Genomic DNA, 23,878 nt, shown 5'->3' on the forward strand with positions numbered 1-23,878 from the left:
AACCTGTGCTTTATAAGGAACAAGGGGAAACAGTGTCAGTGTATCCTGACCCTCATGCTGTGAAGACGTCAATTGCTGTGTGTCTTGAGAAAGGCCACCTGGTGGCCGAAACGTAGACCTACACCCTTTTCTGTGACTGGTAATGTACCAATAAATTTTACATGATGAGACGCTGGTGAGTGCCCTTATTGGATTCAATTGATCCTACCCTGCTCTATATTTGGGACACATCTGTGTTGCCTTAAAGGTGCACCCCTCATTATTTTTCAAAGCTGGCTGGGAGTGCGGAATCTCGAAATATACATACATACATACATACATACATACATACATACATACATACATACATACATATATATATATATATAGCCTCTCTTATATACACACACACACTTATTAGTGTTCCCTCTAGAAATGAGGGCGGGCAGGGCGCCGCTGCACGGGGGCAGCTCAAGGGGGGCGGACCGTGCCCGCCAACGTCACAGTTGTGGGCGGTCCCGGGCAGCCGACGTCACAAAACGGGCGTGCCCGGGCCGCGATGTCATGAAAAGGGGCGGGCCCAGCCTCCGCTAAAGGAGGTGGGCCCGCCCCCGCCGAAGTTATCGTGCTGCCGGGGAAGCGCTGGGAATCGCCGTCTAAGGCGGCACTGCACTTCCCCGTGCACACAGCCAGGGCAGGTACCAGGCTGTTTCAGCAGGGCGCTGCTAGCAGGGCAGCGTGCATTCTGCCCTGTAAAAATCGGGCAGGGCGCAGCGCCCCGCTAAAACAGCCTAGCGGGAACATTAATTATACACTGCAACCATAATACATACCCATTGGGCCCACTGTGACAACTAATGTACCACTAGTGTTGCACCACTACAACAACCAAGAGCAACTTACCACTGGTAGTTGTGTGTGTGTAGGTTAGTTGGGTTACTGCTTCCAGCAGCTGCTGCCGTCTCCTGGTCATGGTGCCACTGCCCGCCCAAATTGCTGGGTTGCTTCTGCAGATGAGGAGGCAGTGCTCCCCATTGCTGCTGCTGTCTCTACAGCACCATTGTTGGCGAGTGAGGGGCGGGCGGCTGTGATCGGGGCTGCTGGAGAGAGAGGCGGGCAGGTGGGCGGATGTGATCGGGCTGGGGCTGCTGAAAAGGGCGGGCGGCTGCATACTTTTAATTGATGTGCGTGTCCGGCAGAGCTGGTTAGGGGGTGGGTGGCTGTTTCTTCCCTGCTCCACAGCGCTGAACTAAAAACATTGACAGCCTGCAGTGCCGCCCACCAGTGGCCGGTACCCTAGGCAATTGCCTAAAGCTGCCTAGTGGTAGCGCAAGCCCTGGCAGTACCCAGTCGGAAAAGAAGGAGGTGGGTAGAAGCACCCACCTCCAATTACAAAATTTGATTAGTATGTTTGCAACTGCTTTTTCTAGTCCACCAACTTTGGGAAGTGATCAATTAAATTCGGACCTTGACATGGTGGGCTGGGTCTTGTTCAATCAGGTTCAGAAGGGGTTATCTGAGAGGAAAGTAAAGGTTTTAAACCAAACTCAAGGGAAGCCCTCAAACTTAATTGGCTAATAAGAACCATTAGTGATAATCCAATAGTGTTCTAGATTTTTGATGTAGTGATATTTTCAGTAACCTGCACATTTAATCACTGTATACTATTTACCAATAGTATGTTGTGTCTTATTTATTAACAGTTTCTTATAAAGCGCACACAGATTCCGCAGCGCTTCACAGAGAATATTTTAACATTCACATTAGTCCCTGCCCCAGAGGAGCTTACAATCTATATTCCCTACCACATGCACACAGACATTCTAGGGTTAATTTTGCTGGAAGCCAATTAACCTACCTGTATATTTTTGGATTGTGGGAGGAAACCCACGCAAGCACGGGGAGGATATACAAACTCCGCACAGTTAGAGTCATGGTGGGGATCAAACCCATGACCTCAACGCTGTAAGGCAGTAATGCTAATCATTACACCATCCGTGTCTTGAAAAGTATAATGCTTTAAAGTACATTAAAAAGGCAATAAAAATACTCATAAAGCGTAATACTTCTAATGTGTTAACACACTCTTAGCATAGAAAGTGAGGAGTTTCCAGCCATAAGGCAACCAAACCGTAAATGAAGTCTCTGAAATACACCTCATTAGTTGAGTTATAGGAATTAAAGGGGATTTACGTCTAAAAATATCTTCCCGTGTATATGCTCTTGTAATGAAGCATAGTAAAAACCTACGTGCCACTGTATGAAAACTCATACATTCAAGTGTCGCTTAATAGGTGTATTAAAAAATACTTGCCAGCAGCCTATTCTCATACCTCTACTTCTGCCAAGCTTACAAAACCACTCTAATGCATATTTGTAAGTTATTAGCAGTTTAGCGAAATAACCAACATTTTTTGTTTAAGAGAAGTAAATTGCAACCTCAAAACACCGGACCTTTCGTAAGCAACAGATTCAGCAAAAAAACAAGTGAGCACTTTGTTCAGTACCTAGAACTACTGTTTTTAGTTTATGATGGCGTTATCCTTCCATCAACTGGATTGTATTCTACAAGATTTAGGAGGGCTTTTCTGTTCATCCAATTAACCAAAAACCTCACATTCTGTGTATATTACATGATCCCATACCTTGATAGAGCTATTGTGGTACATATCCACACTCATTTCCTCCTCGTCCTCTTCTCCATCTTCCTCTCCTAGTGGCTCCTTCACCAAACCAGGGAATGTGTCACTGTCATAGAATTGTAGAAAAATAGGTGCACGGCTCGAATTTAACTGGATTTCCACTCGCAAGATCCCATCTCTAGGCCACTTATCGCGCACATGCTCCAGACAGTTGATGGGAGACCGAGAAAATGCAATGTGGATGTAAGCAAGGATGAACAGCACTAGAAGAGCCTATAAAGGGGGTGGAAAAACAATACCAGTGTGACTTTACAGAATATGAATATATAGAAAGAAACCATTTTGGAACTGATGAAGAGTTGAACTTAATGCGACCAGAACTGTCTCACACTGCACGCACCAATCTGTACCACTGTCACACCCTTATCTGTACACTGGTTTTCTAGGTATCATGACGTAAGGGTGTAAAGCACTTTAAGGAGGGTTGAGGTTAGACTGCGGAAAGGAATGTCTGAACCATTAGCATGTTCACCTTCTTAATCCGTGGCTAGGTGCACACCTGACAAATTGCTTTGGCAGACTCGCTGTTTTAACACCCAATTCAGTTAAGTATACACACTTACCAATCAGCCACTTGACGTGTCGGGCAGGAAACCCAGCTGGGCGGGCATACGAATTTGACCACCCAGGCTTGACATTAGACCCCGAAACAAGTATATAGTCACATGTCTACAGCAAGCTGTGCCATATATCTGAAGATATATTGGCCATCAGCTGTACTGCACAGCAAACGTGATATATTGGCATAGAGACCCAGGAAGGAAGGAAGACTCGAGGTATATCAGCCTTTCAATCAAGCGTCCGATAAAACTGTCTGGTCCATACCCAGCATTAGTCCATACTGACTGTTTAACGGTCGAGCTACTAATAAAATCGACAAAATGACTGTCTATATACGTACTCAGTCAATCTTTTAATCCACACCTGGTTTCATAGCCATCACTATCAGTGAATACTTGCAAAAGGTTTCTGTTGAAAACATTCATATTTATGCAGATGCACAACTCTTTATAGCCTGCGATTCTGCCAATACACCCCCAACATCAGAATGCCCCGTAACCACCCTGACAGAGTCAGTCAGTTGCAGGTGGAGATGCATTCTGTTTTCATCTAACTAAACAAAGTGCACTTGCTTTAGTCTACAGACTGTAGAACAAAAACAAGAAAGATATGCCATCAAACTGACTTGTAATCAATTTTGTGTCAGCAGTTATTCCACTGGTCAGTTAATATTACAAGGATCACAATATGGCAGTAATAATAATGACTGAGACTTTTTGTTATAAGGCCTACTTTCTTACATTATAATCATAAAAATATTGCAGAAATTCCTTAAATCTGATAATTGACTTTGATAAAAATATACTGTATACATTATGCCATGTGCAGCATGAACAGTCATAACCGAATTCTGCACACCCATATCCACTTAAAATAAATATAAACGCACTTTCCCATTAAGCACCAGTAGCTGGAAGGGGAAAAAGCAAACCACACAATAATTCATGTATAGCATAAATGTATATCTTATTGTTTATGAAACTAGACTACACCTGTAAAACCATGCATATTTGGCTTATTCATATAAAGTTATATGTAGTGCAACAGATATTGCAGAACAATTAAAATGTAACTTTTTGCTATTCTTCTTCTCCTTGAAAAAGCTGCTGACACTATAACAAGAGGCAGGGAAAAGCGTTGGGGGTTTTATCAGTGAATGCATAATGGTCATGTGGAAAAAAAAATATTTTATGGGACCATTATATATCTACTCTCCCCTTACCACAAGACGAATGATCCATGCTAGCTTAAAAACCACTAGAATTGCTGCTGAAGACCCTCCTGTTTCTCTTGAATGAGATATGTACTGCCTCTCCTTAAGTAACCTTAAGGGGTCTTATATGATGGTCAGATGGAAAAAACTGGACAAATACAACTTAATATGTTCTATGTTTACTTGAACTTTATATTTTTGTATCTCAAAAAAAAATTTAAAAAAAAAAAGTAAGTTTAACAGGTCATTAAAGCCAGATACTCACCTGAAGATTTATATGATCAATGTACAGTACAGTATCGGGTGGGAACACAAATTTGGTAATGTATGGAAATTAAACATTTACTCCCAAACACTGGAAAACAGTGCATTGCCATTAAAAAAAAAATTATTATTATTATCTAAACAATTGTTTTTGCCCATTTTCCAATGTTTGGGAGTGAATGGTTGATTGTTATATGCTCCCATTCATTAACAGATTTTGTTCCCACCAGACAGATTGGACAGATAAATCTCAGCCACAGATCAGCACCAGACTATGAACGGATAATGCAATATTTTCTATAACTTTTCACAAGTTTACTTTCTTTTTTCTAAACTGCACTAGAAAAATAACAAACCATTTGTTATAAGCAACACTGAATGTTTTATGTACACTACTGTTCATAGATAAATATGGGTAACTGCAGCTATTCTTGGTAGCATTACTTCACACACTGCACACTGGGGCAGATGTATTAAGCCTTAACATGAGATAAATGCAAGGGTAATAAAGAGAGATAAATGTCCAGCCAATCAGCTCCTTACTGACTTTTTTCAAACACAGCCTCTAACATGGCATTTAGCAGGTGATTGACTGGACATTTACCTCTCTTTGGGCCAGATGTACTTAGCTTCAAAAGTGATAAACAGCCAGCCAATCAGCTCATTCCTGTCATTTTTCAAACACGGGGGGAGATTCTCTAAGAATCTCCGCCCCCCATCGCATATTTAATTATCGCATATGTTCTAACATATGCGATAATTAAGGCAAAGGACCGCTCTTGCGTTAAACGCTGTCCTTTGTGGTGAGAGTCGCCGGGTCCCAGCAGCTCCCCCCTCCCTCACACACCCGGCGCTGCTGCGCCGGGCTCTCCTCCTCCCTGCACCCGGAAGAGGATCAGTGCAGGGAGGAGGTCACAGGTCCGGGCAGCACAGCGCTGTGCTGCCCGGACACAGGTGAGGGGGCGATGCGGGGCGGCAGGGGGTCGGCGCAGGGCGAAGGAGGGTTGCGGTAGAAGCCCATTGGCTTCTATGGGGCATCGCCAGATTTTTCTGGCGATGAACCCCGCCGCGGTAACCCGGCGGGGGATTCTTACAGCATCCCAAAATGAATTTTTCGCTTAGAGAATCTCCCCCAAGGTCTGTAACATGGCAGTTAGGAGCTGATTGGCTGGCTGTTTATCACTCCCCATTTTATCACTTTTGAAGCATCTGGCCCTTTATCACCCTTGCATTTATCTTTTGTTAAGGAATAATACATCTGTCCCTATATTTATTTTCCAAAGTGGACAAATAGGTTAGTCAGTGTGGGAAACATGAGTGTTATGGAGGTAATGGAGATGCATTTTACATCACTGGTTTTCAGAAGTTCCCAAATCTGCCATGTACATAAGAACTGTGATAATCCAAAGATCCAGTTACGTATAAAAAATTACCTTAAGTAAGACGAAGAATTCAAAAATTCTACGGAAAGAAGGTGGGAAGAGCCGCGCATAGGTGACCGCCATCTTAAAAAAAAGTGCATGAAAAAGGCGATCCCTCACATTAATCAAAGGGTTTTGGTTCAAGTTAGGAGTCCGCACCCGGTTTCCATTAGTGTTATTGAGGGGGATGTTCCCCTGGTTTTCAGACATCTTGATGTCCCCTTTAGGAGAAGAAAAATAAAAGAAAACGTCAAAGATAATATTACCACTATTTATTTCTAACCTATCAACATCACAGGTGCTAGCAACAGTACCCTTCCTCTCAGATGCAGGTAGCCCCCATATATCACGTCTCCCTGCAGACAGCAGCAGCCATACCCCCACCGTTTACATACCCCTGCAGCAAGCGAGATGTAATGTGCCCACACACTGACCCGGGCACAGTCTCACTGCTGCACCTGAGCGCAGTACCGTTTGATTATGGCAGCTGTATAACTACCTGCTACTGCCGTGCGGCCGCCTTGTTCGCGGGGGTCCCCGGCGCTGCCCCTATGTCTGTGGGCAGGGGACCCCTTGGAGCCTACGGACTCGGAATAGTACAGTTGTTTTTTTTTATTTTTTTTCCCTCAGAGGCTACTTCCGGTCTCTCTTCCGCTTCCTGCGGACTCAGCCATTGCGGTGACCGTGAAAGTGAGTGTGTACGGGGCAGTATGGGAAACGGGGCGGGACTATGGACTGATTTTTGCATGTTACTTTCCCATAATGCACCGTACAAGGTGCTCGTAGCTATAATCATGTAGCGACACAAAATAGAAATAAAACGTGACTGTGGTTAAAATAAACAGTGACTGTGTGGCAGTACTATAGTTACAGGGCAAATACGGTATACTATGTTAAATCGCCATCATAATAAAGAAAACAGATGTGTGGACTTTATATACTGCTAGAAACAGCACGAAGTTTGTGCTCGCTTCGGCAGCACATATACTAAAATTGGAACGATACAGAGAAGATTAGCATGGCCCCTGCGCAAGGATGACACGCAAATTCGTGAAGCGTTCCATATTTTGTGGAACGCTGTCTTCTCTATTATGACAGGAGGAAACCAGCAGTTTCCAGCAGTATTTCTATTATACAGAAGCTGGGGGGTTCACCAGCAGAATGGATCCCATCATAAATTATCAGTAAATTTTTTGGAATGTTTAAAAAATGGTGATAGTACCAGTATATAATATTTATATATTTTATCCTTGTTGTAGATAATTGGTGTAATCTTTGCTGCAAAATTCTATTTTTTCAAGAAAAGTTTCATTAAGCTGTATAGGAAGCCATCTCTATTAACCATATGTGTGGCCCAATAAATACATTATATAAGAATGTTTATTTAGTGATAGTGTATAGTATTACGTGCTTGTCAACTATAAACATTTATCAGGGCAATACCAATATGAGGGATTTGAACTCTTTTAAAGAAGGCTCTGAAATATCCAGGGGCGAATTGGCCCACCGGGAAACTGGGCCATTTCCCGGTGGGCTGGTCCAGAATGCCACCTGGCCGGGCCACCGACCCTGCTATCAGGGCCGGTGCCAGCATCCAGGGTCGGATTAGGGGCAGCACCTATTATGGGAGGCAACTGCCAATCCCTCCCCTGCACCCGTTCAAGTTTTTTTTGGTACTCTTTACCTAGCACGGCGCCCATCGCGGGCATCGCGGCCATCAAATGCACTAAAAAACGCGTGCGACGCGATGCCCGCGATTTCCCATAGGGAACAATGTTAAAAGTGTGATTGGACGCGATTTTACTGTCCAATGCCTCAATGCCTGCGATTTTTCCATAGAAAACAATGTTAAATGGGCCACAGAGCCCAAATAGTCCCCCTGAAGTGTGAAATGACCCCCACAATTGTTAACGCCACCCCACGATCAATGTGAACCCGAAGCGTGGCGAGCGCAGCGAGCCCGCGAGGGGCGGCGGTACGCGTCCTCCGACCTTTTCATACCCCCACTATCCACGTCGGCGTGGAGTTGAGCATAGAATAGTGTGGCGAGCGCAGCAAGCCACCGAGCCCGAAGCGTGGCGAGCGCAGCGAGCCCCGCGAGGGGACGCGGATACCTTCACAGGTAAACGCGTCCCTTCGCGGGCTTCACAGGTATCCGCGTCCCCTCGCGGGGCCCGCTGCGCTCGCCACGCTTCGGGCTCGGACGCTCGCTGCGCTCGCCACACTATTCTATTCTCAACTCCATGCCGACGTGGATAGTGGGGGTATGAAAAGGTCGGAGGACGCGTACCGCCGCCGCTCGCCACGCTTCGGGTTCACGTTGATCGTGGGGTGGCGTTAACAATTGTGGGGGCCATTTCAGACTTCAGGGGGACTATTAGGGCTCTGTGGCCCATTTAACATTGTTTCCTATGGAAAAATCGCGGGCATTGAGGCATTGAACAGTAAAATCGCGTCCAATCACACTTTTAACATTGATCCCTATGGGAAATCGCGGGCATCGCGGGCATCACGTCGCACCCGTTTTTTTAGTGCATGCGATGGCCGCGATGGCCCGCGATTTTTTACCCCCGATGACCGCGATGGACATCGTGGGCGCCGTTCTAGGTAAAGAGTACCTTTTTTTTCAATATAGTACTGCGGGCAGTACTGCGCTCCCCTCTTCAGCACCACAGACACAGTCAGAGGCAGTATATTGAGTCCCCCCCCCCCACCCACCTGACCTGTACTGCCCCAGTCCCACGCTCACCCTGCAGTGCGGTCCCAGTGTACTCCCGCCAGCAGCACCTCCGCGCACTCCCCCTGCCTCCAGCACCGCAGCGGAAGTCATGATCCATGTCCATGCTTCCTTTACCGGCGCTGGTGAGAGGAAGCTACCGGAGCCAGCGAGCCGCGGTCCTATTGTACTCCAGCGGCATCACTTCAGTCCTGCGCTCCTCCCTCCAGCATCGCACGCGCCGTTCCATGCTCCCCCACCAGCACTGGTGAGAGGGAGAAACTGAGCCGGCGAAGGAAGACCCGGCGACCCTGAGGGACCCTGTGCTCCCATGGCTTTCAGGTACAAAGTAGTGTGACCAATACTACTCTGTACTGTGGGGGGGGGGGGATGGATGGGATATTAAGAGGAATAAGGTATTCCAAATCCCTGTGGCATGACTCTCTCTCCTCCCCAGGCTGCTTACAGATTGTTCCCGGGCTGGGTTATATCCTCTGTGTTGTGTATTATTTATTGAAGAAATATTGCCAGGCAGGTCCAGTATTTTCAGCGGAGAACACTGGCCCTGACAGATCACTCAGTACATAAGGTGCCCATACATGGAACAATATTCCCCATGCGTTTTGAACTCGATCACATTGCATGTGATCAAATCACATGAGATTTGCATGAGATTTGCATGAGATGCGACCGGACCAAGTTCAAAAAGCACAGGCTACACATACTTTGGGCCGGATTCACTAAGCTTCAAAAATGATAAAACGGAGAGTGATAAAACACAAACACAGCCTGTGACATGAAAGATTGGAGCTGATTGGCTGGTGCATTATCACTCTCCATTTTATCACTTTTGAAGCTTAGTGCATCTGACCTTTTATGTGCTGTGCAATGGGAGCACGCATTGCATCGCACAGCACCATACAGCGGTGACACATCGCTGTGTGCTGAGAGTTATGAGCAATATAGCATCGCTCAGAATGCTCAGCAAATCTGTGCATATGTAGGCCCCTTTACAGTTCAGGCCAGCAAGATGGGGATTTAGGACCAAACCAGTGTCGGAAGAGTCCAAGTGCATATCGTGATGCCCTATTAATCCCAGTCACACAAACAGCCCTCCCACAGCTGTATACACCATAGCAGCAGCTGTGATTGAGGGAGAGCAGTCACGTTATGGGCCAGATGTACTAAGCTTGAAAAATGATCAAATGGAGTGTGAAAATGCACCAGCCAATCAGCTCCTAACTGACAGGTCACAGGCTGGGTTTGAAAAATGACAGGAAGGAGCCGATTGGTTGGTGGTTTATCACTCTCCATTTTATCACTTTTCAATTGTTAGTACATCTTGCCCTGTATGGGATGTGGGAACCCATGTAGTGTAGCTCCCAGCAGGGGGTGGGAGTGCAGTGTGCATATAATCTATTGAAAAGATAGGAAAGGCGGCATGAACACACCCCCTTTACCCATGGCTAGGCCCCTCCCCCAATTTTGCACCAAATTTTCCACATTGTGGAAAGTGGGATGGTACTTACCTCATCCCACAGCGTGTCCAGATCTGTGTCACATGAATGTGCCTCTATCAGCCATATACAAGCCTGGGGGAACAAGGGAAGTTGAAGAAGCTTTTATTTAAAAGTACTTAAAGCCCAATTCAGGCTTGCTTGGAATGGGCTGAATTCAGGGGGGGGGGGGGGGGGGGGGGGGGCTCTACGCATGTGCAGACCTCTTGTGCAAATGCTTTAAGTGAGTGCTGGGCATTCCCCTGGAAAGCAGGTGGGCCGATGCCTGCTCGGGATGGGCAGCTGATGCTATATGATGTCAGCGCCCGCCCTCTCATCATTTCATGGTTAAGGACATCACGCAGCAGCAGCCAGTTGGAGGTGGTGACATTGGGGGTGGTGAAGCAAGAGGTGGGCTGCTGCTATTCCCAATTTGCCTTGATCCCAGGCAGGCTGTAGCAGGGGCCGAGGTTGCACGGCAGCCACCAGAAGAGACACTGGGCTCGACAGCAGCAAATTGCTGGCTCTCAGCTCTGCCATCAAAGCATACTTACCTACTTTTGAAGACTAGTTTCAGGGAGTTTATGGTTGGAAATATAATTTTTGAAAGCGCCCCATTGATGGGGCGTGTCATGTTCCACCCAATGGGCATAATTAGTTCCATATATGGAGAGATTGTGAATGAGGCACCTAGAAGCGTGGTTGTGTACTGCTACATATATGAGAGGAATCTTTTAAAATGACATATCCAAATGTAGATGAGCCCCAAAGCAGTTAAGCCCTGAACACACACATCGATTTGCTTTTGATTCGATGTTAGATTCGATTTTCTATTAGATATGGCATTAGATCTGTACTTTTGCATTAGATATCGAATTCGATATACATTCATGGTACATTGTACACATTTGATTTACTAGATCGAATTCAATATTTCCTTGGCTGCACAGATTTTTCTGTTCGATTTTGTGAAAAAGGGAGTGGGCATCGAATCGAAAGTGACACAAAAACCATTCGATTTCGTTTAGGATTTGATTTTGCTTCTATAAGCAAAATCAAATTGAAAATCTGAAAAAAAAAATTGATGCATGTGTACAGGGCTTAAGTAAGAGCTACTATACTTTGTAAAGTGCTTGGAATTGGTGCAGATGATTCATTGTAAATGTATCTATCTCTCATTCCTTTTTCCCTAAAAATGTAACTGTGTAATGTGGGCTAGGTGAAATGAGGGAGATTGCTGTTATTTCAGGGAGTCTCCTGCTGAATGCAGGAGGGTAGGCAACAGGGGCGGATTGGCCTGCCGGGAAACCGGGCTATTTCCCGGTGGGCCGGCCCATAATAGACCTAAAGCGGCCGCTCACCCCCCTGGCTGGGCCGCGGACCGCACAGCCACGGCCGCAGCAGTTTTCCCTAAACAAATATGGCTGCGTTAAGTTAAAGTAAATGTAAGCAGCCAGCAGTAAAAATGGCCGCGGGAGGGCTTGTGCGCATGTTCGGCCACACGCAGCTGCTCCCGCGGTTCTGTCACTGTGCGTGTGAACTGTTACCTGCTGGCTGCTGTACATCCCCGCTGCTGTCAGGCTCTGTGGCTGCCCCGCCTGTCACACTGACTGACTGCATTGAGCCAGCAGCGCCGGCAGCACACAGAGCTGATCTGGCTCCTCCTGGCTCCCAACCCCCTTGATGTCATCAATAATGATGACAAAGTATCCTGGAAAGGGGGCGGAGCTTCACGAAGTGGAGGGGCGGAGCTTCACGAGTGGAAGGGGGCGGAGCTACACGGGCACACAGTTAATGAAAGAATTTGAAAGAAGTACGTCCACTCCACAGACAGCTTTTAAGGTAAATACAGTTGTGGTGGTGATGTTACACAGCACTACTACTGGTGCGGGCATTATGCAGCACTACTACTGTCGGTAACTGATGAGGGCATTATGCAGTCACTGCATAATGCCCTCACCAGTTGCCGACAGTAGTGACACTGCATAATGCCCAAACCAGTGGCCGACAGTAGTGACACTGCATAATGCCCACACTGCATTGCAGTGTCACTACTGTCGGCAACTAATGTGGGCATTATGCAGTGTCACTACTGTCGGCAACTGGTGTGGGCATTATGCAGTGTCACTACTGTCGGCAACTGGTGTGGGCATTATGCAGTGTCACTACTGTTGGCAACTGGTGTGGGCATTATGCAGCGCTACTACTGTTGGCAAATGGTGCAGGCATTACGCAGCGATACTACTGTCAGCAACTGGTGCGGGGGTTACGCAGCGATACTACTGTCGGTAAATGGTTAGTGTGTTACGCGGTGCTTCTTATGTCAGCAACTGGTGAGGGCATTATACAGTGTCACTACTGTCGGCAACTGGTGTGGGCATTATGCAGTGCAGGGGTGGATTGGCCCACCGGGAAACCGGGCCGTTTCCTGGTGGGCTGGCACATTTTATTGCATAAGAGGCCGCTCACCCCTCCCCCCCTCACTAGGCCGCGGCATCTTCGTGCTGGGCCGCGGCACTGTGCCCTGATTGAAGATGGCCGTGGCCAGCCTCGACTTCTCCCAAAGTTAAAATGGCCGCGGGAGGACTGGTGCACATGCGTGCACACACAGCTGCTCCCGCGGTCCGGATGGAGAATGGCTGCGCTGCCCACATGATCCTCCCCAGCAGCAGCAGCGCGCATGTCTGTTTTGCGCGCTGGGCTGGGGATCCGGGATCTGATGGGCGGCGGCAGTGGTAGAAGCAGGCAGGTCTGAGCAGCAGGTCTGAGGGCGCCCGGCGGCCACAGGAGGCAGGCAGATAAATGGCACTGGCACTGCCAGAAATAAGAATTTTTGGCCTCAGGGAAGTGTGTATGTATGTATGTATATATATTTATATATATATATATTTTATATATATATATATATATATATATATATATACACATACATACATACATCGGAGGAACGCCGGCACTCAGCTCCATATCTAAAGTAATGGCCCTGTGCCCTCAGTAACTCCCCAACAGCATGGAGGGGGCTAATAGACAAACCGGCAACACCGCGGCACTCGGGACTTAATACGTTGAATAAATACAACAGCAGCCAATGAATTGGTTGACGTTTCAGCCTCCAACGGGGCTTTTATCAAAACAGCTTACATGATTTATATCCCAAAAAGGGGGAACATCCCCCCAAAAAGTGCTGTAAATGTGCAGGCAAGAAAACAAAGTGTCCAGTGCTTATGCAAGGTCCTATGTATTAAACATATGCGGATTACTGTCCCGAGGAGCCTCGTGTCTCTTGGTTCAAGAGAACAGTCTATCAAGTTCCAATGCTTAGATTTCACAGGTATACTGACCACACTGTGCTATAACTTGACAGGCAGAAACACAGTGCCTGTTGCTTTAAGGTAGCTTAATGTGCACAAAAAAGTGCTCGATGAATGCAGGCAGGTTAATAAAGTGCTAAGTGCTCTGTGCAAAAAAAACGTGCAGTGATGTTGCTGTATAAGAAGTAAGTTTTTCAAAAACTCATCTGGAAGGTGCCATGCTAGAAAGACTGATCCACTTGCACAAACGAATTCTGTGGGTGGACCAGGCAAGTAATGTACAGCGGAGGAACGCAGGCGCTCAGATCCATATCCAAAGTAATGGCCATGTGCCCTCAGTAACTCCCCAACAGCATGGAGGGGGTTAATAGACAAACCGGCAACACCGCGGCACTCGGGTCTTGATGATTAAATACAAAAATACAACAGCAGCCATTGTAAGCTGTTTTGATAAAAGCCTCGTTGGAGGCTGAAACGTCAACCAATTTATTGGCTGCTGTTGTGTGTGATTTTATATATATATATATATATATATATATATATATATATATATATATATATATATAACGGTCTACTATGGCTGTTGGTACCACACATTGTGATCAACTCGAGACAGACATTATGGGCATCGATGTGTGATCACGGAACACCGCAACAGTGCGGCACTCACTGCATAAGGCCATATCTTTGCCTCTCCCCTGGTTATCACTTCATGTGACTTTCAAATTTTGCTTTTCAGTTTTCAAACATTGCATCAATATTTCATTAATAGGATATATAGGTGACCATGACTTTATCCCTTCCAATGATATTATTCCATGTGACCCCCGTACTGCCGGGATAGACACCGCCGTGTGTCGCTATTTATTTATATATTGTTTTGTATGCCATGACCTTTTTTGTGCCAGATGCCGCTGTGTGTCTTATATGAATTGTTACCTTTGGCCAATGTTGGTATATATGTGACTTATTTGCACGCCAGGAGCTTTTATCTCTCTCTACGCTATCACTCTCTGTGAGCATTGTATTTATGTATTAGATGCCTATTCTGCAGCCTGAGGGGCCGGGGACATAGCCAGCAGCTCAGAGAGCCTCTAGCCATGCCCCCACAGCGTAAAAAATGGGGTGTGGCCTCATTGGAAAAGGCCACACCCCATATTGCTAGACCACGCCCCCCCCTAAAAAAATTGGACGCGCCTGCGGCGCGCAACAGCCCGATACCCCCCCGGGGCTGCCTCAAGATATTTCCCGGGCTGGTTTTAATCCCCAATCCGCCCCTGGTAGGCAACTATGCATCAAAGGACATTGAAAATCTACAGTATGTGGGCGCCCCTAATGTGTGGGGGCATCGGGACAACCAACCCTATGGCCCCTCCCTTAATATCTGGCCCTGCAAGCACTTATTCCACAAATCAGACATTAAGGCCAGTTCTGCACTAGACCCTTCAAAGCCATGCTGCATCCAGAAGGCAGAGTGCAGACGCACTTGGCTGATCTCTGGTCACAGGGATCTTTTCCAGAAACACCTACAAACAGTGAATTTGAAATTAACCACAATTTACTCACAGGTGCAAGTAATCATCAAATACAAATATAGACAAATTTGGCACAAAATAGGGGCTATTTCACACACTCCGGCTCCTGCCGGGCGGCAAAAACCCGTATGGCCAGGAAGCCGTGCATCACACAGCAGTTTAGAATGGTGGGGATGGCCACAGCCCAGCAGCCATCCCTTCCAGTGATGGGATTCGGATGCAACTGGGGGGCCGGGCTGTGGCCGTCCCGTGTGAATGGACACAATAGTGTCCATTAACAAGTACTGTGCACGGCACGGCTTTTGGCCGTGCAGGATTTTGCCGCCCGGCAGGAGCCAGAGTGTGTGAAATAGCCCCAAGGCAGTGGTTCCCGAACTTTTTTTAATCACGGCACCCTAGACCATCAAAATATTTTCAAGGCACCCCTAGGCCAAATGCTTCTTATCGAGAAATTCGGGGAAAAAAATTAAATTAAGTGCTTTGTGTGTATATGTCACAGTTATCTGGTGAGGGACAGGATTTGCTCCTGTTTGTCCACATATATTATGATTGGCTGCCACCAGCACTGGTTTTGCCTGGTACATTGACCATAAATAATATGAATTGATCTTGATCCACCAACCCAAGGCACCCCTGCAAGTGTCCTGAGGCACCCCAGGGTGCCTAGGCACACAGTTTGGGAACCACTGCCCTAAGGGTTAGCGTTCCAATGCACCCCTCACATGTGGGAGCAAGTTCAATGAATTGAGCCTAATGAATGCTTTTGTTTCACTACAATACTGAAGACACATTCGATATTAAATGATCATCTTACATTTGACTCCCTGGCAGACGTAGTTATAGGCAGGTCCAATGAAAAGAAGCAAAGATTACAATGCAAAATCATAGAAAATGTAGCTACAATAAGCAGTAAAACAAATACAACTACAGTACACTTGGATATGAAATAAATAGTGTAGATAAGTGATGTTTTATACTGTAGATATAATTCTAGGCAGTGCCAGATTAAGCCTTCGGGGGGCCCGGGGTACTTTAGACAGGGGGGCCCCCTTGCACTTGTCATTACTGGCCGCAAACTGCATGGGAGAATATTACACTGTCAAAACACAGAGTAAAGGCAGAATAAACCTGGTCAATGGGTAACTGCAGGGGATATAAATATATATACACACACACACACACACACACACACACACATACATACACACATACATACATACATACATACATACATACATACCACATGAAAACCCTGTGTTTGTCCCTCTGCACCTTACTCTGTAGGAGACCTCACAGTCCTAGTGCTGCCTCTGATTAAAAACCCTCCCATGACTAAGCTGCTGCTGTTCTCCATGGGCCTGAGAAGCATGTAATGAGCTCCACCAATCAGAGCTCAGCCCAAACCTCTCAGCCTCTGCCCTCTGGTGCAAAGTGTCATTAGTCAACTACCCCACTCCCATGCACAAAACCTTTAGCTAAAAAAATAATAATATTTTTTTTTGAAAAATACATGCCAACCACATGGGGCCCCTAGCTAGAGGGGGCCCAGGGGCACTGACCCCTTGTGCCTCCATTATAATCCGGCCCTGATTCTAGGCATGTGGTTATGTAACTAACAATAAAAAGTAACAAGACAGAGTGCTAATTGCCTGATTATATGACAGGTGAAACTGAACACAGAACAAATAGAAGAGTCAGGCTGCATTTACACAGACCAGTCAGAGGCGGCTTGTAACAGTATCCAAAAATGTAACAACTACTACATAATGGGCCTTATTCTGGTTGGAGCGGCCGGGCCGTACGCGTACGTCCCGGGGTTTTTCATGATCTGCGCATGTGTAGATACGCTAATGCGCCGGCGCGAACACTCCACAACGCTTACGGCCGGTGTCTCAACGTGCGAAAAAACCTGTACGCGAGTGTACGGGTAATGGGGCGGCATAGGGGCGTGTTGATGGGAGCGGCCGAAATAATGAGGGAAAATGGGCGTAAATATGGGCGTACACGGGGGTGTGCACCAGAAATGAGCGGTGCTACTACCGCACGATCGACTAAGGCACCGTTCATTTCGGACACCAAACAGGCGGCCGCCAACCGCCAGCTCAAACCACCCCTACAGATACCGCATGCCAGCGTGCGGCTGAGTTGGCTAATTAACGCTGATTACTACTCAAACACATACACCTGAATGTAATAAGCAATTCTGCAGTCTATTAAGTCCAAACCATGATTTCACTACCTGCAAGCCACACACACAGCACGCAAACACATTGGAAGCTTATGTTTCTATACTTCTCCACAATTAAAGGTTTGTTTAATTTAAGGTAAGAATCTTTTTATACGCTAAGGTAGGTATTTGCTAAACAGACACATTCACTACGTGCTTTCATCGACTTTACGCAGTAGCACACTCAATCTACACAAGTCGACATGTGTCAACGTGTTCACTCTAATACTAACATAGGTTTTGTATTTAGGATACAATAACATAAACCACATCTAACACCTACAAAGGATGTTTCAGCAATGTTTGAAGCCCATGACCACTATTTTCCACACAATCTTTGTATAGTACCCAAAATAATGACCTGTACCACTATCTCATCTGCTATGATTTGGATTTGACTACACTCTGGATGTAAGATGCCACCAATCACATTATTGCACTCTCATCTCTCTAACAAAGGATTCCTACATCTGCTTATGACACTGTCAAATCATATATATTTAAACATTTATGCATGTTTGTTCACAAGCTAATTTATCATGTTTGGCCCATTCACACATCTTTTTTTAGGGAGGACACATATGCATTCCTACACAAATGTACATTTTCACCCTTGTTTGTCTGCCTCACCCACTCCATGAGGAAAGCATTGTTCTGGACCTGCTTTTACCTACTACTGTAGGAGCTACCTCACCTGCACACAAACTGCTTTCTCACCTATTAAGTTGCTCTGCACATGTGCTGACACAAACTAATTAGCAGGGAAAAGTTGGATAGGAACATGGGAATGGCCATGGAGAGGGTTACACATGGGAAACTTCGACCACACTTCAACAAATGTTCAAAAATACCCTGGTCAGTAAGTACACATAAATCTAGTATTTGTTTCACACAAGAAATGACACATACCACAATTTAGATTTAATTTGTAAAATAAATGTATTTGCTGTTCAGCATCACAGCTTGACACTTTAATGTGAGAAATCAAATAAACAAATAAAATAGACACACAAATAATAAAACAGGCAGAACAAGAGGTTGCATATCTCCAAACATGTGTTACCCTGCAAATGCAATGGTGAAAGAAATGGGGACACCAGAATACGTACTGCAACAACCAGGGTGAATACTAAGCAAGATACACACCACCAAAAAAAAATATCCTGCATTTGTAGAGGTCAAAATACGAACTTTCATGCCCATGGCACGCAAATGGATCGATGGGCAACTCAGGAAGCGGATGTCCAGTGCAATTTAAACCTTTGGGCTCCAACCACAGAGGAAGTGAACCAGGTCTCATTTGGGCCCTTTTTTGCCCCTTTTAGATGGGGCCTTGGGGACAGGGGCCTTTGGCTCAGCTGGCTTTCGGCGTCTTCCCCTAGTCGACACAGGAGGGTCAGCCGAGGTGGAAGGTTGGGGAGCAGCTTGGGGTGGGGCAGCAGATGGGGGATTGTCCCTTAGGGACCTGGCGGTGGACAGCTGCTCCGCAAGAAGTTCATTCTGGCGGCTGAGGTGTTGGCCAATGCTTAGCATGCCAGCCGCCAGAGTCTCATTAATGCGGTTCAAGGCCTCAACCTGCAGCTGGTTTGTGGCCTTCCACTCCGCCAGAAAATCCGCCACCTGCTGCTGACGGATCGCAGCATCCACCCCTTGCGGCTCGATCCTGTCCAGCGTCACCAACAGGCTCTCATTCCATGTCTCCTGTGGCTGGGGCTGGGGGCGACATCTTGGTGGAGGCTGGACCACTTGCTCCACCTGTGGCTCTGCAGAGGAAGATGCTGCCGGTACATCCTGGCTTTCTGCTTCTGCTAGGATAAGAATTGAAAACAATGTCACCATCACATACGCAATAAAAAATATCTTTCTAAATACAATGCATTACTGTGACTTACCATCAAAAGCAGCATCAAAGACCTCCGCCGGGAGCTCACTGTCCATATTGGAGATCCCCCTGATCTCCCCCACATCGATCACGTCACAGGAGTCCAGCTCCAGGGGGGTATACTCCAAATGGTCAGGCATAGGACCTCTCCCGGTGGACATGCTGTGGTTGTACCGGTCAGTCATCTTCCTCTTCAGTGCACTTTTGAAGTCAGTCCACCTACAAGTTTAAAAATACAAATATCACCATGAGATATGTGCACCACTGTGCTACGTGTAGGGTTACCACCTAGTCCCTTTAATTCCGGACACATGTTACTTACACAGGTTCTGTGGCAGTTTAAAATTAGGTGAAGTGGAGTCTTGAAGTCAGCCAGCCACAGAACCTGTGTAATTAATATGTGTCCGGAATTAAAGGGACTATGTGGTACCCCTAGCTACGTGACATTTCCTAGTGCGGGTGATCTTATGTTTTTTTGCCATATGTGTCCCACACACACATTCATGTCTCAATTAGGAGGCATTTCAGTGTCTCATCTCATTCATTAGGCCACTAAATGCACATACATACATCACTATGCAGAAATGACATCATCCATGGCCAAATTAGGCACCTCCACCTGGTGTGAAACTACACATTCCACCATAGCTTGACAATGTGGTTATTATGGAGTAATTTAACTATGGAATGGCATACTGGGATGTGTAGTTTCTCACCAGCTACATGTGCACAGTTTGCTCATTCTTGTTTCAGTAGCATCATATGGAACATGTTACAACAACTCTTTCAAAAACACACTTTCTCTTGTCCCATCACATACTTTACATGAGCAGAACTGTGCCCATAACCTCACATCACACCAATGGTGCATGTTTCATATATCAATGTGGGTTATTAGACATGGTTGTGTTCACATGTGACATTGAAGTGTAGCACTATCTACAAACACACCTTTCTATTAGTCTCAAAACATACATGTAACATATGTACACACATATGACATTATCAGGGGGACAAAGACCAGGGCAATTTTTCAGCAGTCTCCAGCAGGAACTGAGGCCCTTATTCTAGTTCACTCTTTCTGCCCAAATATTTCTTTGATGGACAAAACCATGTGCACTGCAGGTGAGGCAGGTGTAAAACCCCACCCAAATCTGATTATCTCTGCACAAGTAACACCTGCCTCACCTGCAGTGCACATGGTTTTGTCCATCTAAGAAATATTTGGGCAGAAAGAGTGAACTAGAATAAGGGCCTCAGTTCCTGCTGGAGACTGCTGAAAAATTGCCCTGACAAACACACTAACCTTTTCTTCACCGCGTCCCAAGTTCTGACCACTGGTGACACCTGGTTCACTTCCTCTGTGATCTTGTCCCAAAGGTTTCTCCTTGCACTGGCACCCGGCTTCCTGGTTGCCAATTCAATCCATTCGCGTGCCCTGGGCACTAGAATTCGCATTTCGGCCTCTACAAATGCAGGGTTTCTCTTTCTGGTGGTGGTATCCTGCTCAGTCCTCACCCTAGATGTTGCAGCCTGTTTTCTGGTGGCCCCAGTTCTCTCACCATGCACCTGCTGGGTCACACCTGTTTGGAGAGATGCAACCTCTTGTTCTGGCTGGTTGCTTGGCCCTTGTGGAGCTGGTGGAGGTTCACCAGGGCCTGTTACTGAGGAGCCCGCTTGATCTTGCAGGCTACTCCTCTCTTGGGCCCTCCTTCTCCGCTCCTGTTCCCTCTTGTTCAGTGCATCAAGCAGGGATTGTGCTGTAGCTCTCTGCAGAGCGTCCTCAGCTGCGGAATCGTCTGAGTCAGACATGTTTGCAGCAATTGTGGGCTGCATCTGACTGAATATTTATATGTTAATCTCCCGCCATGAACAAGGGGGCGTATATTTTTTCCCGCAAGGTAGATGCAAATTTACGCCGATATTTCCCGCCGATAATTCCCGCTTAAATTACGCAGGTCTCAACGCACCTGATCAATCACCTGTATATGCATATACACAGGTTGTGGAGCATTGTGGGCTACATCGTGAAATGTGTGCACCTGTCATTCCAATGATGAGTGTTGTCAGCTGGTATCTGTTGGAGTTCGTGTATGCCTTGTGAGTCACATTTCAAAACATCACGTTACAATGCTTTCCTTACATATGTAATGTGTATGAAATTGTCATACAGCAACATGTCGCATTGTGGCCCTTTAAGCAGCGTAGTTATGAGCAGAGGGTTGCGTGTATTATTTTCCGCACACTGTAAATACAGTACTCCTCTCCATGGATATCGGTGTATCGTGCCCCCTTTAAGCAGCGTAGTTATAAGTAGAGGGTTGCGTGTATTAATTTCCGCACACTGTAAATACAGTACTTCTCTCTTCATTGAATGCATGCTGTTGGTTGTGGTGTGTGTATATCGGAACGGTCCGCGTAAGTTTCTATTCGCATCCAGTTTGTTAATGTAAGAAGGATTAATAAAGTTAATACCAAACAAACAATTTTTTACACCAATCAGCAAGCACCAAAAGTGATATATGTACCTGCAATTAATAACTGCGCCATTGCCACCATGACTTCAACCAGGGCTAGGGCGTTTTCTACCCAGGAGCTATTGGCCTTGGTTGAGGTCATGGACCGCCGCCTGGGGCCCAGGGGCCCTTATGTGGCAAATAGTGAAAAGCGGCGGGCATACAATGCTGCCCGCCGGCTAATTTTCGCCAGGACCGGCGTGGATAGGAGCCTGGGTCAACTGGAGCGGCGCTGGTCGGACCTGCGCCGGCGGCAGCCAGTGTTGCTCTGCACACTTCGCCGCCATATTGCCCGATGTAAGTTTTTATTTACTAGTATGCCTGCGTTATTTTGCAAATGTTTTCTGTACTTTTTATAAATATGTCCCTGAGTATGTGGGTCTATATGGGTTGTATATGGGGTGTATATGGGGTGTATAGGGGGTGTATAGGGGGTGTATATGGGGGTGTATATGGGGGTGTATAGGGGGTGTATATGGGTGTATATGGGTGTATAGGGGGTGTATATGGGGTGTATATGGGGTGTATATGGGTGTATAGGGGGTGTATAGGGGGTGTATAGGGGGTGTATATGGGTGTATATGGGTGTATATGGGTGTATATGGGTGGTATATGGGTGTATAGGGGGTGTATAGGGGGGGGTTTAAGTAGTTGATCAGTTTTTGGGTGTAGGATATCAAATAGTTTGCATGATAAATGTCTGAAATATCACAGCAATGATAATTTTGAAGGTTATGAGCATGACTAATGTGAATTTTTCTTTCCCCCTTTTTTATGAAACCCAATCTTCGATTTATATGCCATTAACATGAACATTTCAGCACGGGCAAGGGCACGCATGGAAGCCCGGGAGCAGGCAGCCCGGGACCAGGCAGCCCAGGAGCAGCCGGAAGAGGAGGAGGAGGAGGAGGAAGAGGAAGAGGAAGAGGAGGAGGAGGAGGAAGAGGAGGAGGAGGAAGAGGAGGAGGAGGAGGAGAAGAAAGAGGAGGAGGAGGAAGAGGAGGAGGAGGAAGAAGAGGAGACACTGGGTGCAGTTTGGACCCACACAATTTCCCCATCCCCTTCCCCCTCCACAACCCCCACCCCCTCCACAACCCCCACCCCCTCCACAACCCCCACCCCCCCCCTCCCCACCCCATTTCCTACCCCCCTACACCTCTCCACCACCCACCCCCAAACCTCTCCACTCCCCAGTCACACCCACTACCTCGGTCCAAACTCCAGGACCATCCCCCTTGCTCCTGCCCCCCCCAACCACTGCACAGCCAACCAGCGGCGACCAGGATGGCTCAAGTAGCCGTAAGTAAATAATGTGTCTAATGTTGACCTACACATTTCTACACATAAACAATCACAACAACCACATATGTGTATCCAACATCAACATTAGTTGCAACATATCACTGCAGGCCGACCATGAGGTGTGTCCTGTCCTTCTCCAGGAACAAGGCTCCCCTTGGTGGTTTTTTTGAGTGTGGCCATGCCTCACCCCTTGAATAATTGACATAACAGTACATCCAATGAGATATCCGACATTAGTGGTGTGGTAGTTATGTGGCTCCAGGTGTTGGGTAACTCCAGTTCCCAGCATGATGTGCAACACAGGGCCGGATTATAATGGAGGCGCAAGGGGTCAGTGCCCCTGGGCCCCCCTCTAGCTAGGGGCCCCCTGTGGTTGTCATGTATTTTTTTTAAATAAAATGTTTAAGTTATGTTTTTTTTTTTTTAGCTAAATGTTTTGTGCATGGGTGGGGTAGTGCTGCAGCTTCACCTATCTGCCAATGTGACAATGATTTATGGTGCTGAGCATCGGGAGCCAAGGCACACTGATTGCACAAGTGTGCAGTGCATTTCTGGGAGTTGACTAAGTCCCATGACACTTTGCACCAGAGGACAGAGGCTGAGAAGTTTGTGCTGAGCTCTGATTGGTGGAGCTCATTACATGCTTCTCAGGTCCATGGAGAACAGCAGCAGCAGCTTAGTCATAGGAGGGTTTTTAATCAGAGGCAGCACTAGGACTGTGAGGTCTCCTCCAGAGTAAGGGGCAGAGGGACA

General features: G+C 46.7%; 2 protein-coding genes and 1 non-coding gene across 4 annotated transcripts in view; 2 read left to right on the forward strand and 1 right to left on the reverse strand.

Annotated features, from left to right (window-relative positions):
• The window catches only part of TMEM259 (transmembrane protein 259), a 40,595-nt gene extending 33,753 nt beyond the window's left edge, over nucleotides 1-6,842 (reverse strand). Inside the window, exons 1-3 of the mRNA XM_083182262.1 lie at nucleotides 6,640-6,842; nucleotides 6,153-6,361; nucleotides 2,625-2,894 (exon numbers count right to left, since the gene is read on the reverse strand). Coding sequence (XP_083038388.1) covers nucleotides 2,625-2,894; nucleotides 6,153-6,350 — 468 coding nt within the window. The 5' untranslated portion in view covers nucleotides 6,351-6,361; nucleotides 6,640-6,842. The remainder of the gene's footprint in view (nucleotides 1-2,624; nucleotides 2,895-6,152; nucleotides 6,362-6,639) is intronic.
• The window catches only part of LOC146074323 (uncharacterized), an 80,645-nt gene continuing 63,411 nt past the window's right edge, over nucleotides 6,645-23,878 (forward strand). For both annotated transcript variants that reach the window (XM_083182275.1, XM_083182283.1), the window contains exon 1: nucleotides 6,645-6,830. The gene's annotated coding sequence lies outside the window, so the exon portion shown is untranslated. The remainder of the gene's footprint in view (nucleotides 6,831-23,878) is intronic.
• LOC146045494 (U6 spliceosomal RNA) lies at nucleotides 7,104-7,210 on the forward strand. The gene has a single exon (XR_014465451.1). It is a non-coding gene; the product is annotated as a U6 spliceosomal RNA (small nuclear RNA).

The sequence above is a fragment of the Crinia signifera genome, chromosome 1 (genome assembly GCF_055691185.1).
Source record: "Crinia signifera chromosome 1, ASM5569118v1, whole genome shotgun sequence".
Classification (NCBI taxonomy): domain Eukaryota; kingdom Metazoa; phylum Chordata; class Amphibia; order Anura; family Myobatrachidae; genus Crinia; species Crinia signifera.